The sequence below is a fragment of the Haliaeetus leucocephalus genome, unplaced genomic scaffold, assembly GCF_000737465.1.
Source record: "Haliaeetus leucocephalus isolate CR32 unplaced genomic scaffold, Haliaeetus_leucocephalus-4.0 Scaffold1, whole genome shotgun sequence".
Lineage (NCBI taxonomy): Eukaryota > Metazoa > Chordata > Aves > Accipitriformes > Accipitridae > Haliaeetus > Haliaeetus leucocephalus.
This window is the reverse complement of record NW_010972437.1, coordinates 14,300,833-14,321,140: the sequence shown is the minus strand read 5'-3', so window position 1 is coordinate 14,321,140 and position 20,308 is coordinate 14,300,833. Positions and strand designations below refer to the sequence as shown.

General features: G+C 34.8%; 1 protein-coding gene across 1 annotated transcript in view; it reads right to left on the bottom strand.

Annotated features, from left to right (window-relative positions):
• The window catches only part of TTC21B (tetratricopeptide repeat domain 21B), a 40,555-nt gene continuing 20,247 nt past the window's right edge, over positions 1-20,308 (bottom strand). Inside the window, exons 18-29 of the mRNA XM_010567404.1 lie at positions 19,809-19,947; positions 17,785-17,891; positions 15,026-15,214; positions 11,969-12,079; positions 10,780-10,861; positions 9,878-10,028; positions 9,219-9,380; positions 8,618-8,813; positions 6,622-6,846; positions 3,712-3,832; positions 1,335-1,402; positions 1-360 (exon numbers count right to left, since the gene is read on the bottom strand). Coding sequence (XP_010565706.1) covers positions 283-360; positions 1,335-1,402; positions 3,712-3,832; positions 6,622-6,846; positions 8,618-8,813; positions 9,219-9,380; positions 9,878-10,028; positions 10,780-10,861; positions 11,969-12,079; positions 15,026-15,214; positions 17,785-17,891; positions 19,809-19,947 — 1,629 coding nt within the window. The 3' untranslated portion in view covers positions 1-282. The remainder of the gene's footprint in view (positions 361-1,334; positions 1,403-3,711; positions 3,833-6,621; positions 6,847-8,617; positions 8,814-9,218; positions 9,381-9,877; positions 10,029-10,779; positions 10,862-11,968; positions 12,080-15,025; positions 15,215-17,784; positions 17,892-19,808; positions 19,948-20,308) is intronic.

Sequence of the window (20,308 nt, the reverse complement as noted above, 5' to 3'; positions counted from 1 at the left end):
TATGCTCTAAAACATTTTTATAATGCCAATGACACTTTTTTATGATGCTGGATGACACTTTACATAGCACACATGTAAGCAGTATTCTCTCCTGAATAAGAATAAATGCAATTCCTTTCAGGGCTGCAGATTTTTCTTAAAAATAATCCAGATCTCTAGTATCATTAAGTTAATAATATTCACAGTACTTTTGTGCTGATATGGTCTCTGTCACTGCAGTACTTCATTCATAGTTTACGAAGTCAGATTAAACAAACAATCCATAAGCCATACAAAAAATATTCATGTTCTTAGTGATGCACGGGCCTTGTCAAGTATTTCCTTTCTGATCTTTGGATAGTTTGGATGTGCTTCAAGAACCTGTCAAAAGACAAAACAACCCAAAAGCTCTGTGTCTAAAAGGAAAGAATACTGTGTTTGTTTATCCCCCTCATCACTGAGCTTACACATTCTAAAACTAAAAAAACGTGACTAGTTTGTTTTAAGAATGCATAAAAATTTAACTGTGGCTGGAGACTTCTATGTATGGAAGTCAAGAACAGCTTTATCAAAGACACCTTGTTTCCCTTTCATGCTGCCCTGTCACCCTGGTGCAAAAGACACAGGGGTCAATGGCTAAAGCCTCTGGGTGGCTTGAAATGTGTACATACAGAACAGTGACCTCTGGAGACATTTCCAAGGTTTTAAGTATACTTTCTCTGCAATGATAAACTGCTCTTATGTTTTCACTCCCTCAGGCTCTTTCTTACTGTACTCTACCCACTTCATCTTCTTGCCCTTCAAATCCCTCCTTTCCTTTATCCTTCCATTCAGTTTGTCCTTTCTAGTTATCTTTATTTCCCCCCAAAAGAGCAAATACAATTTATTTCATTATTAATACTAATCATTATTAATTCATAATATTCACTCTGCTTCTGTAATAGTAGCCCTTCCTCTTATTCTGGATCTGCTCTATTTATGTTTCGACCATACAAAGATAATACTGGAAGTTACTTTTTAACAATGTCTTCTGATATTAACATTTGATTAACTTCTTCAGCTATACTTCTGTCTGGATTTACCAACTTGCAACCACAGGGCCAAAAGAAGGTGCTGCCATTTGAATATGCTTTCATATATGATAGCCAACCACTTTATCTCTTATTTACCTGGTGGCCAGGGAGCTCAAGATAAAGCAGATTATGTCGAGGATATTTAATCAAACTTATTAAATAGGGTGTCTTTCTGACATCAAGCCATATATTTTAGAAATTTAAACTCAACAAAAAAAGGATCATTATGCAAAAACATATCGCTACCACAGACAGAGTATTAAGTATGTAAACAAATTCTACCTTATGACAAACATCGATTGCATCAACATATCTCTTTCCTTTCAGGTAATTGAAAGCCAGCTTGTATCCTGTAAATAAAAGGGGCAAAAAAGGCAACAATTTCAGTTTCTGTATTGAATAATGAAAATATCGCATTCAAATGCATTTTGGTCACCATATGTTTCTAAAGTTAGTATGTTTGTTTTCTAGTATTCTCTCATCTAAGCCTGTAGAGATCAAAATTTCTACTGAAAGTCACTTCAAGTAGTAAATAAAAGTCCTTTACATGCTGAAAGCTATGTTTGAATCAAAAGGAGACATTATTCTGGAGAGCATGTGTTACTACGGAGAATACATAATGGTTGTCCTCTTTCAATTACTATGGTACCCCACAGAGTTTCTCACTGTGACCTATAACACACTGTCCTTTAATAACAGAATTGCCTTTACAGAGGGACAAAAGAAGAAAAAAAAAATCAGGATAGCAATAACAAAACTAGGGAATTAAAACACTATTCTGTTCTACTGTCAGCAGACCACTGATAAAAAAGTCACATGGAATAGCTAAGTCGCATAGCAACATGCCAGGCTGATACTTTCAATATAAAAAGTACAGCTCAAGTATACCAGCTTGGACAGATATCAGGACTAAGGGAAAAAAGGTTATAAGCATGGAATTTCCAAAATTTGAAATTTTAAATCTTTGATTTATGAACTTATCCTCGCTAGCAAGTGAGTATGAGGAATCTCATACCATTTTTTACAGTTTTACTTGCCAGAAGCAGTTTGTGCTCCTTTAACCATTTTAGTTTTAATGCATGACAATTCTCACAATGCTGTATGCAAAACTAGGAAACAATGTGCACAGAGTACCTTTACTATCATACTCTCACTGTTCGTATGCAAGATCATTCCACAGTTTAACTTCACTAAGGCATTCTCCTGTCTAGACACCAAATGATTTTGTAATTTGTTCAATTCCTACCCTCTAGAGGGTTTCAAAGTAGCAAAAGTCTTGATCTATGTTATCTACAAACTCAAGAAATCATACCTTGTTACTGTTAAAATGTCTTCTAATATGTTTTATTTGATCAACAACTGTAATATCTTAGCCAAGACATTCACAGGTCAGTCTACAGGAGCAGGAACAACTAGTAAAATTACTGCATCCAAATGCAGGTATCTAGAGATTTTCCCACATAACCTAAATCAGATTTCTATCAGTCATTTTTATTTCTGTTTTGACATCTGAATCTTCCTTCTGCTTTGACCCTCCTTATTTTTTGACTCACAGTACATAGGGTAACATCTAGTTTTGGCAATCCATCCATGCATGTGCATTTTTATATCTTTAACTGTGTTATAAAAGCAGGAGCTAAATCACAAAACATTTAGTTCCATTAATAAAACACTACTTTAATCTACAGATCATATTAGATAAAATCATGAACCAAACCACTGCAGCATCCAGAAGTTACAATTAAAGAAGCAAGATGTATGGCAGTTCATATGCATAACAGTTACTATCTTGTTAAAAAAACCACTTGTCTTCCCATTGATGCCAAAGGCTCTCTCACCCTAACACTAAAAAACCTAGGGCACAAAAAAAGACCACAAATTAAAGACCGCAAGAAGTAAGTATTTTTGAGGTGCCATAAGCATAGCCCAAAACCTGGAACAGAATTTGTGTAAACCACCAGCCTTGGGACCTAGAGACAGACTCTAGGTGTTGAGTAAGAAAGGGCATTTATCCTATGTATCAACTTCATAAAGGGTTTCCTACATTCAAATAGCCTAGAAATGTGACAGTTTAGTGTAGACTTCAATTAATGATCCAAATTAGAACTTGAATAGTATCCCAAGTTTTCAGTTAACCATCTTTTTTAAACCAGATATATTTAAATATCTTTAAATAATTTATTTTTAAAATCCTTACTCATGTATATAAAACCTTATCCATATAAATAGATAATTTGTCTGATTATCAAAAGGAAATAATTAAATTAATGATCTGCCACCATCAGATATATACTGGGTATTATAAAAGGTTCTCTACTATAGATAGTACATACTGCATTACTATAAATACATTATTAAAAATTAATGCCATACTTAGAGAAAGTTGTTCACAAAGAGCAAACTAAAACTGTTTCAGACCAAACCCAGCACTAACACAGTAAGCAGAAACTTCTGAAGTATCACAAAGCTGCTACCTCTTGCACCAGGGGCTTTCCAAGTGACTGTTACATACACCTTTAAACATCTGTGGTTTTTATGTGAGGAAAGCCAGTGGTACTCTACCCCTACAGAACATTAAAAGCAGTCTTTCCAGTAAAGGGTAGCTGTTTCATTCCTACTGTAGTGCCTGAAATCATGCTTATAGGTTATATATACATGCCTATTGTTGGATTCATTTGGTTTCCATATTTCCAGGCCATCTCATAATTTAATGCTGCATCCTTATATGCTTGTTCCTTTTCCATTATGTATCCCATGTATTCATAAGCCTTGCAGCATGACTGCAAAATATAAATATTAATTCAAACTTTTATTTAGGTAAGCTTACATATAATAATACCGACAGCTTAATTATTTAAATGCTTCAAATCTGTACAACTGGAAAGCTAAGTGATACTTGTACTAACTTTGATGACAAGCTGGTCTTGATTTAAAACATCTGTAATACAAATCAGTTATATGGAATTCTGCACAGCGACTTCCTAAGTTACTCCAAGTCAAGTACAGAGTTCATCACAGAGGACACTGCAACTACACCTTCAAAAATGTTTAGAGCCTCCTGAAACCCTGTAGATACCACTCTCGGTTAATAATAACCGTATGGCAGCCACATTTCAAGTCCAGCGGGAAAGTGTTAGATCTTCCACAAATATTGTTTGTTTCACTTTTTCTTAAAAATGTATTTTCATAGCCTTATTTTTGGAAACTGTTTTACATTATAATTTTCCACTTAAAGCTAAAGACATACACAAATATCCTAAAGAGAACACCAACCATTAAATATTTCATTTTGTATAACTCCAAGTGGCAAGTTACAAGCATCTGGAAAACAGGTTTCAAAAACTACTAAGCGCTAGATGAAAATACTAGCCTTGCTTATGTTACGCATACACATAAATCAATTTAAATCCATAGTAAAAGTTAGTATGAAAGACACAGTAATTCATACAGAAATCTTAAATTTAGTAGATAAAGCAGGAAAAAAACCCACAAAAATAAGCAAAACCCTAACTACCATATGCCCTTACTGTGAACAGCTTATAGTATCATGCTGCCAATAGGTCAAATACTTGAGAGAAAAAATGAAGATTTTATGAAAATATGCACCTTTTTTTTTTTACATCGGCAGAACAAAGAATTGCTGCTATATAAATTACATTCCACCTTTAACTTCACTATTTCCAGTTAGGCTTCCAAAATCTACTGATGAAAAGCTTTCAAATCACAGCATACTGGGATAAGCAGTATGGGAATGCCTAGAAAATGAGGACAAAAATATACTCCCCCTCTCATTTGTGATAAAACAAAAAGGTCAAATTCAAGAAGAGTAATCAGTAAGAAGCCCCAATTTCAAAGAAACAGTCTGCTCATTGGGATCTTACTAACCAAACCTAAATATTTTAAAATCAAAACAAACCTGTATTACAAGATACCAGACTTATGAAGTTTTCACCCAACACACTTACTTAAATTATATATATACACGCACATATATCCATATCATTCGATTCTGGATGATAAAAACAATCCTAAAAACTAATTCATCACAATAACGTGTTTTCTCAATCTAATAAAATCTTCCAAATTGGAGAATACCACACAAAATACTGTCTTGTGAATTAACAAGATTTGTTAAGATCTAAAATATTCAACACCTATTTGTATAGTACAAGTCCTGCTTAGCTGCTTTGCATACAAGTTGGAGAAACATCAGTATCTTTACTGTGCTGTTTTAAGGAACCAGACTTCTAATTTGCCATCCTCCTTCCTATCAAGCAGAACTTGTTTATCTAAGCCCCTCATGGGTCCCAAACTTTTTAGAAGAAAACAAATTACTTGGTAGGCTATGTTTTTGGAGCCGCTTGGAATTTCTGCAACAAAGTGTCATTTGTGGTACATACCTGCTCAACTGACCATCTATTTCAAGGTATATCTTGTTTTGGGAGATGACTCATATTTATCCTCCAGTGGTATGGATTTTGCAACTTCCCTTGGCCATCTGGACAAGTGTGTAACTGACCTTAAGGTAGAATTTTTTCTTAACTAAATTCAAACTCATTTTCTGTAAAAATGAAATTGAGTACATCCTATTTTAAGAGGCATCTCTGCAGAGGTACATGATACCATTATACCAAGAACTGTTGCAGCTGCCTCTTGATTTTGTATTTAGAAATAAAAAGAGTACAAGTTCAAAAAAGTCTACCTCTCAAGGAGGTTGTAGAAATGTGACTGAATAATGAACCTTATCTTCTATACTGATGAATTCAGAAAAAGAAATATACAGCATCAGGTCCTTTTCTAAACCAAATCTGTGCACTATAAACAGTATCCTGAACCTGCAGCATAGTATCTATGGAAAACTAGCCTATTGGATGTGCCTCATGTGAAGGAAAGTGAAGTGTATAGATGGAAAAATGTGGTAAGCAAAAAGGGACAAAATGAAAAAAAAGCACACAAGCTAAGATCTGTCCTTGTTCCTATAGTCAAAGCAGAGTATTAGGCAGTTTGCCAGCTCAGAAACCCTGAGGCAAGAACATCAGAGCTTGTCCCCAGACAATCTACCAGACAGTATCTTCACAGCAGAGAATTAATACTAGCATTAAAAAAAAAACCCCAAACAAAAAACTCTTGTATAGTAGCAGGCTTATGAACATAAATGTTTAAAAACATATTTTAAGATACGAAGATAACATCTCTTAATAAATGGAGCAAGTTTCCAAAATTTATATGGCTACATTTTTCTTCATCAGGTTTGCAAGACTCAGTAACATGCACCTCTGATGCTCTATAAACACCTTAAGCTTCTAGTGTCACCACAGCTAAAACTGGCATAAGTTATTACAGAATATGAATAAAAATGACTAAGCAGCATTCACAGATTTGTTTACTACCCTTCAGTGTAAAGTTGCTGGTTTCCTGGCTTGTTTCGGTCTACTTCTCCTTAATAAGTGAAATACCAGGCAATTGGAAAAAGAAATGCAATTCAAAATCCTTTTTCAGAGGAAAACTAAACATTAGAAGAATTAAAATAAAAGGTTACTAAGGTTACTTTTAATGTACATTCACTTACCCTGTTATGACGAAGGCACCGTTTTAATAATTCACCTGCCATATCATATTTAGCAGATTGAATATATATATCTGCAAGCAGAAGCCAACTCTTTTCAAACTCCTCTGCATCAATGGGATTCCAGCTCATTTTTGAAATCCGTTTTAACTGATTTCTGGCTCGTGGAGTCTGTTTCAAGATCATGTAGGCTGTGGCCATTCCCAAAAGTGCTGGTATATGATCCTTCTGCAGTAAAAACCATAGTGACTGCTTAGTGCTTTTTTATTTTGCTTTTAACTTTTTTCTTTTTTTTTTAAATAAGACTTTCACCAGGTATCTAAACTAAAAGCTAAATCTCAGGAAATAAAGATAGATGGAAAACATGTTTGTAACATGTAACATCTAGTGCTATGATTATTTCTGTAAGACTAATCATGATAAACACCACATTAATTAAGAGGCTGAACAGAAGTTTGGGCTCAAAACAATCTTCTTCAGGCTCAGGAAACGTTGAAAGCATCCACAGGTATTTCGTCTCAGCAAGAAACATTCTGATACCATCAAGATCTATCCTTTTGATACACAAATAAATACTTCAGATAGAAACTGAACTCACTTGAAGTTACAAGTGGTATTTTCTACTTTTAGCAGTTCCTGTCAAATAACAATAACAGGGACACCAATTCCTATTATTAGGTGTACAGCTCCTAAAAATGTAAGTCTACACTGCCCATATCCAGAAGCTATGTATAGCAAACAGGATTCTTAAAAGCCACCATTCTATGCAAGAGCCTCAAGCAAGCAGTAAGAAGTGCAGGAGCAAGTGTGATTTTTAAAATCCTGCCTTTATTAGCACAGGGTATAGATGAGAATGGGGCTCACATCCTGAAACTGCTTCCTAAATGCAGAGAGTAGTTCTATTAGCAGCTAACTTAAAAGCCTCTTTCTCCCTCTCAGTGTTCCTGCCTCACTATTGGCATTCTGCCTTTACACTTCTTTGTAGGGTTGTGCTGTAAATAGGCTTGCCATAGTGGGTTAAAGAAAAAAGACCCCACCAAAACCCCCTCTTCTGCATAAGGATCAGCTCGTCCCCCCTCTCCCTCAATAGTCACACCTAGCATGGATCAATAACCTCTAAAGTCTGAAGAGATTAAAACTGTATACTTTATGCAACCCTGAAGAGAAGACTAAATAGACTGGAGCATTTTCTTCCTGCTGGAACTGTGTCACCGTGTCAAAAAACATTCAATATTCACAGGACCTCAGATCAACTCTGAGCAAGACTGGGAAGCCAGTACTGAAGGTAGAGGGACCTTGTTTGTGATTCTCATAACTGCCTTACACACAAGGTAAGCACCAGTATACTCAGCTTAGCCAAGAAGCAGTTTAGCACACAGTTAATGGGTAGTTAAGTATTTCTTGGCATTCTGGTGGATTAGATGTGTCCACATGTGCTTAAATAAAATCTGTTGAAAGGTGCTGGTAGCAAAAGTATCTGTTGTTAATCCTAAAGCTAATGACTACAAGTAGCTATAAAATAATGAAGATTTCCATCATAAGGATGAATTTTAAGCAGATGGATAATCTTGCCCTGGAATCTAAATTCTGTCAAATTGCCATGAAGTACATGAAGGCAGCTTATATTTATTTCCTTTTGCTTACAGAATGAAGGTATTGTATAGACTTCTATCATCAGACACGCTGCTGGCAAGACTGGGAATTAAAAAGCAGACCCAGCAACTTGAACCAAATAGCCTATCCACATTTCAGTAACTGGCAATGTTACCATTTAGTTGAGTTATAAATTTGCAATCCACTTGAAAACCTCTAAACCATGTTATTTCAGCATGGTTTTTTTTCAAATTTTATATAAAATATTCTTGAATAGGCAAAAAAATCCTTAGAACAAATAGCACTAACACATGCCACTATTCCTGAAAGTTAACTGTGAGACTAGTTAAAAAAAAATGTAGTAAGTGTGAAAGAGAAGACTGAGGAAATGAGACAGGTTACTAACCTCAGCCACTACTATTTCAGTGAAAGTGTTCAGTGCTCGTTCAACACTTGATTTTTGTTTGGTTGCCATGAGACAATAATTTTCCATGATTCGCAGCTGAATGTGACCCTGAATGGTCTGAGGCTTGAGTTCCTTCAGAAGATTTTCTGCTGTTCTTACAGCCAACTGCACGGACTCCTGCTTCTCTGTTGAATTACTGTTATCAGAAAGAAAGTGCTTGTAAAAGCTTATTTTTTTAATATACGCCAAATTAATTACAAGCTAGTACCAATTCCATGCTACAGGCACACCATTTTGTACAAGACAGCTCTGTTATATAGGAATTCTACATTGATTCTCTTCTGTAACAACAGCAGTTCCAACCTAACAAGCTCTTTTTAACACTGCAAGTGACCAGGATTCCAGATAAAATCTTCTATATTTTCTGCTTGAGACTGACTTATTATAGTGTAGGATGGTCTCTCACAATATAGTAAGTAGACTATTCAAAGCATTAGATACGCTTAAAGTTCTAGCAATTTAAATTAAGGCACTTTATTAAGGGGCTGCAGAGGAAGGGGATGACAGAAGAACCCAAGCAATATTTATTTCATTCACTTACCCTATGTCAGCATCCAGATTTTCGAAGACTTCACCACCCACAGTTTCATTATCTGGGTTCAAACAAATTTCAATCATGTTGTAGACTGCATTCTGTCCCCAGTCACTGTCCTTTCGAGCTTTATTAAAATGCCGGAGTGCATCATTTGGTTCACCTGTATACCTAGACAGATAATTAAAATATTTAAAGCTGGGCAAGTGAAATTAGCTGCAACAAATCCCACCCAACAATCCCAGAAGAAACCCAAGTATTTAAAAACAGATGACACACTTGCACACACTGATAATGCAGGGTTTGAACAGCACACATACTATTGCACGGAACTTGTTTTTTGCAGACCAAAACCAATCTGATAAATTCTAAAATTTGAAAATAAATAATATTGTATTTTTGAATCAGCAAGAATATCCCTTTTAACAAGCAGGAAATATGAAAGATGTATGCGAGACAGATAACAGCTTCATTTTAAAGAGGAGCTCATTGGAAAGTATTTCAGAACAGAAAAGGAGACCTTTCCTAAAATCCTACCACCTTAAGTAATTAGGAAAGCAGTGCTATATTACTTATCACACTATATGTACCACCTTTGAATGATAATGGATGATGAGAAAGTTAATACATCATCAAATAAACCTTATCTTATTTATAATTGGAAGTACCAAAGATACAGTCCTTTGCAGTAGTGAAATCCTGGTTCAAGCTTTGTTCTGGAAGAATGTTTTTCAGCCATTAAAAGAAATCTTGGGACTTCTTCTAGTTTCCCAGCTCTTCTTAACAGATCAATTAATTGTGAAAGGGTTGCATAGTTATCTAAATATACAAAAAATTAGGACATTGTAATTCTAGTTATTTGCTGTATAAATAGCTTAAGAAATAAAGAGCCTGCGTTGTTTTTTTCACATACAAAAATTATATATGGTGTAATACATAAGGCATATTACTCAGTAACCACATGTTAGCAAGAATGAAGATACCAAGTGATACTTGCAATACTTTTATAAAAACGTGTACAAAGATAAGTATAATTGTACTTCACTTTCAAAAGCACTCAAATGAAAACATTTGCTGTACTGTCAAAACTTTTTTCACAAAGTCCACTAGAAAGCTTTACATTCATTATAGTACTATTTTAATAGATTTCTCTCTGGTCATAATTTGCAAATTGCTAGAAGAAACTTATTCCTGTCCAAGACAAGTTTCCTTTATTAATCTTGAAATAAAATGCTAGCTTTGTGTTCACGCACTTGGTATCTACACACAAGAGAAAGTGCTTCACAGTTACAAGTACATAACACCCTAGCTATATTTGGCTGGAGGTAAACAATGTACATTACATTGCAGCAAAGTAAATTACTATATCTATAAGAAATAATTTTCTCGTCTTCCCCTACAATAGCTTTATGTTTTTATATACAGTAATGGTCTTCGGTTTTAGTATCCATTACATTATAAATCGCACATTCTTTTTAATCATACAAAGTATTTTTTTAGATATTTATTCCTCTACCTCATTGGAACTATGTATCAGAAAGAATTAAAAATATCACTGCTAAATATTCACCTGGCTTGCGTTCTAGGAGCTGCTGGAAATGAAAGACAGCTTGTTCATAATCTTGCTTCCTGAACATGAGATCGGCCATCATCTACAGCATTGACCAATATAGAGAAAACAAAACAAAACATTGTAAATTGTGGTTTATAATGAACTCTAGTTCTGTGAAGTGGGGAGCTGAAACTATAGCTTTTAAGTGCTGCAGGAATTGCACAAGTAGTGAACTGAGTTGGGTTTTTCATTACTCTCTGGAAAATAAACACTATATACAGACACACAGGTTAATGAGCAGGTACAGGCTCATATCTCAACTTTTCACTTAAGGTAAAAATTAAAAGAAAATTAAACACTTTGATGTACCTTTCAAATATGTTGGGGTTTTTTTTTTACTTGTACAGTTTTACTTCTAATTTTATTTTCTATAAATGCAGATTAAGTATATACAAAGCAAAGTTAGTTTAAAGTTAGGGAAAAAGAAAGATGATAGCCCACTTCAGCAGTGGAAGTAAAACAAATAAAGAGTAGATTTAATAACATACATTAAGAGTGCTATTATTCCTGTTCTTGCACCATACTAGGATAAATTCCAGATGTTAGACTGCTGTGAGAAAATATATGATTCTCAACTTAAAATAATTTTGCTCCTAACTTGTTAAATCAAAAGTTGCTCGGTCTACTGAGTTGTCTTTTAAGCCAAGAAGTATACAAATCCTGTACAGAGAATCTGCAGCTGTGATTAGAAATGGTTAAGTAGGAATATGATTACTATGATTATATAAGGATGTAAAACCACCTTAAGAACACAGTTCTTTTCTTCTGGAAGTTTTTTTTTTAGATACTTGCTTTAATATTACTGTGCTGGAAAAATAACTTCTTCCCTGACCATTAGTCAATTGTTAATAGAACATGCATTAAGCCATGCTTTAGCCAATATTACAACTACTACTTTTTCCTCTACTAGTACTTTTAAAGACACATTTTTGCATTGAGATAGAATGAAGGCTATGATTGCTAGAAACTTCATATTGAATCATTATCTAGCATAAACAGAAAAACATTTTGTTCCAATGGATTTTTCACATGTTTGAAATCAGAAGCTGTAGGCTTTCTTAAAAGTAATATTTTATGGACTCATCACATTGCAGACACACAAACTTCAAAAAAACTTCTGATACAGGATTAGTATAATAGCACATACCATTGTTGCTGCTTCATTATCTTGGTCATTCTTCAGTAGTAAGGAACACTGATGTTGACAGGCATCGGTATCATCTTGTGCAAGATACAAACGTGCAAGTTCCAACATTGCCTGTATATTAAAATATTTAACTATATGTAATTCAAAAGATGAAGAAGCTGGTTCAATTCTACAAGTATTAACCTGGGATTTCAGAGCCTCAGGGAAAATTTGTTTCTCTTCTAAAGAGAGAGCTTTCTCTGTTGTTTCCTGTGGGCTCTTGGTCAAGTAATTTAATTAGTTTCCATTCCCTCACCTTTAAACAGATAAACTTTTCTTCTTCAGAAGGATATTCTGGAGGTAGGTTGAAAACACAGCTGCTTAGAGAGTATTGCTCTGAAGACTACAGTATTTTGGTAAGAATAATTTTCTTGGAAAAAAATGTAAGTGCAAGTAGTTTTAAATTCACTGACACAAGCAAATACCTCATTAACATTCACCAATTAGTTCTGGAGTATAAGCAAATTCCAGCAGAAACAGTTTTCTTATTTGCATTTCCAAACCTACCACATTAAGACTGTGTATGGATCCATTTCTGAAAAGCAACTGCAGAATAAATATTAACAAACTGAAATGTATATAAGCATGCATCCTTAAGATGCATCATAGACTATTCTCAATAAAATGCCACAGAAAAGTTTATAAACACAAGAGTTACCACAGATTTAATCAAGTTCCCATTGAAGCAAACAGGAGTTAAACAAATCACAAAGTAAAATTAGCAGTAGACAAACAGTAAGCAATGTCACTCCTGCTTAATTCCATATGGTGTTTTGATTTTTTTTTTTTTCCCCCCAAAAGGAGGCATTTAGAATTGCATCACAATTCTCTCTCTGGTTACGCTTGCGAAAGGCACTTCTGAATCAAAATAGTGTTTTGAACATCCTGTTCAGGATATGAAGGCAACTTCCATAATATTTAACAACTGTTTTCTTCCTACTTCCTGTTATTTACATATTCAACTGTAACACAGTGGAAGACCAAAAAGCAGTCTGCTAGTCAAGGAACGCTTCCTGCCTTGGGCAAGTCAGAGAACGATGCCAGTTAAACTGGACTTCTACTAGATTCTAGTGACTCGAAGTGGTTTCTAAATTTTCACCCCCAACCCAAAAACAATGATACTGTGAAATGATGTCCTTGATGCAGTCTGTGATCCACTTCAAGTCTGCATCTGGAAACTGCCTTGCCTCTTATCTGGTCAGAGAAATGAGGCAGGGTATTGCCTACCAGATTTAACTATGTAAAATGAAACAACACAACCCAAAACCCTTATGACATGGGTGGCAATCTTTTCACATTTAGGTGAATAATATGTTTAATGCAACATTTCAAATCTGGCTTGGTTTACTTTGGCTAGAATACAGGAGATTTTGTTCTGATGAAACAAGGTACAGATAGCTTCAAAGGAATTTCCAATACTTTCATATATAATTTTAAGGAAAGTAAACTCTGTGAAGACATCAAGAAAAAGGCAGGTGTTTTAACAGCTCAAATTAATATTTTAGGATTTAAAAGAATTCAATTCCAACCTTGTACTAGCAATGCTTTTAAAAATCAAGGGAAGAAAACACATTCAAATCTACTAAAACTATAGAAATAGAGTAAGATGACTCATTTATACTAGTTGTGGGTAACCAAAAGTATTTTGCTTTCAGTACTCTAAGGAGGGAATAAGTTCTTAATCAGAAATTCAGTCTTAGGTTTTCTAAGATGTCATTGTATTCTGTGTTGCTAGTGAAGTAGGATTAAAGCAAACATCTCCAGTAAGTGCATCTAACAGAGATATTCAGTACAAATGTCAGTGCACAGCATATCTTGTGACAATGGGAATCTCTCACTAGTATGATTTTAGCAAGAATTGAAGGGAAATGCCATGCTGGTATTTCAGTACTGGTGTGAAAGGAAAAAAAAAAAAGGTTAAGGCTTTGATACTGAATTACTGGGATGGCATACCACAAAAGCCATAGCTGTACCTGTACTATGACAGGCAGTCTCCTCGCTCATAAAGATAGAATGGGGAAGTCACCTCCTTTGAAGATTTTAAAGATGTTTTTATTCTTCTCCTGAATTATTTTTTTTTCCCCTTCATCATTCTTACAAGATGCCTTGAGGAAATCCTGTCTCAAAAATGCTGAAGCTGTAGTTTTAGGAAGGACCTAGATTCTTGAAACCATAACACACAAGTTCAAGTATTAAAACTGGGTGATACATTTGTAATTTAGCAGCTGGTGAATCTGACAGCTGTGCAGTAAGAAGCAGCAAAATAAGAAGTCTTCACATACACCTAAATATACAACACATGCTAGAATATCGTGGAAATTTGACAAAAATTGTATTTATTTATTTTTAATCTAAAAACACTACTAAAGTTGACACTTAATTTTGGTGCTCCCTCTTTTATCTCTAAATCTCAGGGCTGTGAAAGGAGAAGGAAGGGGATAAAAAATAAGCTCAAATTTACCAACATTTATCAACAGGCAGGCTTGTGGGAAAGAGACAGTACAGGGAAGAGAGAAGCAGTGCAATAATCACTGCTCAACAACAGCAACACTTTGTGACTAAAATCAGAATCCTACCAAGTCCAGATAAAAGTCTAAAACTGCTAAAACAGATACAGAAGAGAGAGAAATTGTCTGAACTGACTGAAATCACTGGGACTTCATTCCACAGGGCCGCTAACAAGCAAGATTGAAACAAATATCCATTATTACTGTGCTGTACCTTACATGTCCTCAATTGCTACATGAAGACAGGCTCAATACATGATCTAATGGGCAACTCTGAGTGCATGCAGACCACCACTTGAATCAGGAGTTTGTGTAAGAGACAGAACTTAGCAGTACGTACAACTATTTTATCATGATAAGCAATGAAGGGGACAAAGTTCAAGGCTCTATGTGTACCAAAGCAGAAATAATTCCAAATATACTTCTACACTGTGGATAATTGGAAAAATGTATTGCTAGATATCAAAACTGAATGGAAAAACAATGCAAAATAGTCAGAAGAAGAACTGACCTTGTTATCGGTTTCACAGTGAACAAGAGCTTCTTTGTAAAATTTAATTGCTTTTTCATAGTTTCGCTGGGCTGTAGAATGTTTTGCAATCTCAGCACAAATTTCAGCCGCTAACTGTTTCTGTGCAGGAATTGCATCCAGCTGTTCTATTTGAGCCCGTTTAAGCACTCTGGCTTGTAATTCCCGAGCCTAGTGTGGGGAAAGGAGTGAACAGTCAACATTTTTCAAAGGAATGAATTTTGTATTATCTACTTTAAAATAATGTAATTACATTTTTAAAAGGTTCTAGAGCATGCTATGTATTTGATAGAGGAAAACCCCCAAATAGTAAAAAAGCAGGTAAAAATGTCTCCACTATAAAAAACATCAATGAAAACAAGCAAACCAAAACAACCCTCCCCCAGTATCTCTCCCTCAACAACCTGTCTCAAACTGCCTTGCTTCCTCAAAATTCACATTAAAAACATGCTGAAAAGCAACCTAGTGTTCAACACTTTCAAGATGGAATCCCAATACACTTGTTCTAAAAATACTCCTTATAACAACTTCATGTCAATCCAATAATGTATAATCTACACTTTACAGACCATAATTTTAAGATAATCATACATACAGTGTTTTGTGAAACGTAAGGAACAGGACATTAAAGCAAAAAGCCAGGGAGGGATCCAGTTTACCCCTTGTGTACTTGAAGAAAATGGTGGTATGAAAAAGCTTATTTAATACTCCATCTAAGGAATAATTAGGTCAAATACATTCATTTGAACAAACATGACACATTTTTATTGGTCTAAATTTCCCCCATATTTCTGTGCCTTGCATTATTTATAACTAATCTCCTCCCCAATTCAAATGGTTATGTTCCAATTTATAACTACTAGCAGAGTTGTAATCACAAAAAATGCTAGTGTAGGACACAATTGAATAAATCCTCATTATTAAAGAGAAAAGCAATGCTTTTGCACACAAGCCTTAAAGATTTGCTTCGAACAATTTTATCATCATCTCTGTGGGTTCCCGTTAAGAACTTCCTTAGTCTCCAAGCTACCTTCCTACATTAAAAATATTCAATAGAAGTGTTACATGCCTTTTCACTCCCCTTTCTTTTTTTTTCTTAAAATTAAGCTTTTGATAAGGTATATAAACAAGACCTCAAAGGCCAAAACCCAGAAGGTGTATGTACTTAACTCCTTTCTTAAGCACAGAAAACTCAGCGGCAGGGAAGTAAAAAAGCTTCAAACTTTATTTTCTGAGGTCCTTCATTTAGGGAGTGATTAAGAAAAGTCTAGCAGAAGCACAGAGGTCGAGCTCTTTGTTAATAGCAGATGCCCCAAAAGAGGGCAGATAAAGAAACAGCTATGCCTAAATCTGATTATGGCTGATCAGTTTTCTTTGATTTCAACTGGAATTCTAGCCGATTAACACACATGAGATTTCCTCTTTCTGCTCAAGCAGTTTTGTAACTATCTTAACATTGAAATAAAATCTCAGAAGAGCTGCTTCGCTCATTTAAAAGTTCACAAGTTGAAGAGAAGGAAACACTAATATTATCCTGCTTCTTCTCACCTCCCTACCATTTTGCCTAGCAGGGAAGGAGAATTAAAACAAAGTAAAATCTGGGGGGAACTTCTAACATCACTCTGAAAAACAAGGGAAGAAACCTGTTCAAGAAGAGGCAATAACATAACTGAGCAGTTAGTCCTGCTGAAATAATCAAAATAGTTGGTTTTGTGTAAATCAATGTGGCAGCAAAAGGAAAAGGAGCAGGAAAAGATTTCAAAGAGAACAGGTACAAGGAAGGACAGTTTTGAGGGCAGTAACAAAAACAACAACAAAAGAAAAAAGGGGAGAGAGACAAACACAAGGTTTTTGAAGTGTGATATAGTGAGAAACCTGAAAGAACTATAAAAGTAAAGAAAAGAGTAAGAGAAGTAGACTGCTTTGGGGGAAGTTTACTAAAGGAGAATGGGGAAAAAAGTCAACTTTGATTAAGAAAAAAGTACATTATGAGGAAAAAAGAAGTAAGAATTTAACAACAGATTAAACAGAAACATCAGTAGGATTTTAACTCCTATGTACAATTCTCTTTCTAACCAATCTACCTAGTTTACTTTTCTTGCTAGTCAGAAGATGGTACCAAGGCTTACTGTTTCTGTAACACAGTGGAGGTATAATGGAAGAGAATGTACTGACCTAACCTCTTGCTCAGTCTTTATGTTGAGAAAGTGTCTTCTAAATGGATTAAATTATCTCTAGCTTCCAACTTTGTTCTTTCAAGCCTTAGTCTGAGTGACAGTATTCAACTCCAGTATGAACAGATCTTACCATTGCTATTTAAAATAAACAGCAGTACAACAAAATTACAGGTAGCCATTGAAAGCTGTTCCGAATTGTTCTGTGAGTGGTGTTCAATGCTGAGCTGAGGATATGTAACCAAGCTGTCCCCATAGCCCATTTTGTTTTACCTGCTCTGCTAAAACTATGCTCCACACACAAATGAAGGCATAATACGAATGCAGGCTTCCAGTAAAAGCCTGCATTCTGCTCTAAAATTCAGACAACACTGCGCACAAAAAGCTTAGACTTTCTAACCACATATGTTCTTTACATTTCACACCAGTCAGTGACGCTTTATCCCTACCATGTATGTGTTTTCCTCATTCACAAAAATAATATGGTTAGAATCTTGGATAAAAGTGAAACCAGGGATAAAACTGAGAACATTGCAAGCTTTCATAGGGTTTTGTTTTCCCATTTACCTGTTGTAATGAAACAATAGCTTCATCAGTCTTCTCCATTTTGCTGTAAATTTTTGCCAGAAGCACCTGGTAACGTCCATCTTCCATCAGAGAAGATAATTCATTAACTGTAATAATGACATTAAACAAACATTATTCTTGTAAGAACTGATGCTGCTAAAGTCAAAGAAAGACAAAGCTCTCCACATACTCCAGGCAAGAGCTTAAGTGAAAAGTTCACAGCTTGATCTTACATATTTAGGATTGTGATTTGACTCTGTGTGTTGTTAGTGGGCAGAGTAAACATTACAACCCACAGAGTGAGAATTAAGGCCAGAGACATTGAAGGATGCAAAAGGAAGATAAAAAAATTGACTGTCTAGTCTATTTGCATTCTCAGAAACATGAGAGAAAAGCTATTGATTTAAGTGGACAGGAAATAAAGTCACTCCTGACACTTCTGGTCTAAATCCTCCTCAAAGTCAATGAAAAATGTCCAAATTGATTCAATGAGTGCTACTGTACATTCGAAAAGCATAAGACTGTTTGATGAAATTTCTAGTCAGACCTCAAACTACCTTTCTTTTGTGAGAGTCTGGAACAGACATGAATAGAGTTATTTCAACCAAGTATTTCAGAATCTACTCAAAAAGCAGCAAGCTACTTTTGAATAATGGTTAAAATATACATGCATAAAATAATATTTGAAGAATACAAGTTCTCCCTGGCTTGTATTCATTTTAATCTATTGACAAAGAGGTATCTTTAGCACAGTTCCACATTAAAACAAAAAAGTCACCAAAATCCATGTTATATCTTTACTAAAATTTGAAAAAAAAAAAGTATATTGAGCTATACTCTATTAGCAAACTGTCTTCAAAGTGTTATAATTGTGACATGCTGTTCTATATCAGAGATTAGGCCATGTAGCCAACCATGTAAAATCATTCCCTCCACTACGTTTCCTATATTTCATTTTTCTTTCACAAATGACGGACATTTCAGCATTTCTAAAAAAAGATATTAAACTGTTCAATAATTTTCCCAGTCAGCCAATGAGATCTACATTTTTTCATGTAGAGAATACATGTATATCAAAGATGTACAAAAAGGACATTGGCTTATGTGCTTTTTGCTTTATTGTAAGATGCAAGAGAAGATTTTAAAGTACATGGGACAAGCTTTATTTACTGCTAATTTATCTTTCCACACTAGGATATCAAGCTGTCTTGAGCATGATTATTAAATTAGACAGATCCTCAAAGGCTTAACTAAGACAGGAATATAATGTTAAACGAGAGGATTTTTTCAGTAAGAAGTAAACAAGACAGAAAACTAACATTCCCCTGCACAGTAAGAAAGACCAGTAAAATAGTGACATAAGAAAAAACTTACAGAAGGGACTAGTAATAAGACTTGCTAATACTAACTGTTTCTGTATTCAGATAGCCACAAAAGTTAACAAATATAATTAAACCACTGCAAAAAGATTTCCTTAATTAAGGGTATAGCTCAATAACTCACACTAAACACCTTAAAACTTCTTAATTGCCTCTTAACAAAACCAAGGAAAAAAATCCAAAAGTTTTAGCTTTTTAAGTGCATATTCCTAACATGTAAAAGAGGGTCTTAAGAGACATCTTCAATCAGTTCAATCTCTTTGCTCTGAAGGATACTAGGTAGCATTTACCACCTAAACAACCATTCCCTAACAGCAGGAACAACTCATCTATACTTGATCAATTCAGAATCAGAACATTTGTTAGCACAGAAGAGAAAGAACCTTGCATGTATGGAGCTCTGCTATTGTATTTACTGACTTCACTTATCACAGATGTTCCAAGTTTAAAAGTCCTGGCAAAAGCACCTTTAAATATAAGTGAAGTTTATTTTAGAGTGCATTTCACATTTATCACTTAATAGTTTCCTGTGGTTTACAGTTCAAAAAAGTTTTATATGGAACTTCTTTATTCCTTAGAATCACACAGAAAACACAAACAACAGTAGAAATTGTATGTTTTGCTGTAAATTAATAACATTCCTACCAGGCTCATGATCTAAAGCTTGCTGAAGTACTTTTTCTGCCTTTTCATATTGCTTCAGTTTCATTAAAAGCTCAGCCAAATCATAGCAAAGGAAATTCTGTTGACCGCTTCTCAATGCGGCCTCATAGTAACTGATTGCCTGAAAGGAAGAAACAAAAATCTGAGTATTATTTAAAGATAAATCTTAAAGACAACAACCTTGCCTAGGTATTGAATGACATGCTGCTTAGAGTTTTCTCTGCTTTCTTCACTTCTCCTGTAACCAAGTCATTTCTAATAAATACTATATTAAAAAGGTGTTATTTGGTTGTAAGTTCAGGCTTCCAAAAATATAATGCCAAATTAAAGATAAATAGAATAACTACAACACACTTTTTGATAAATATGCATTTACATAGCCTAACCACATTATCACATTCTGTCTTTGACAGGAACACTGCCAATTAAACTACATTTTCATTAGCTGCTGAAGTTTATAACTCCAGTCGGACTGGAATTAT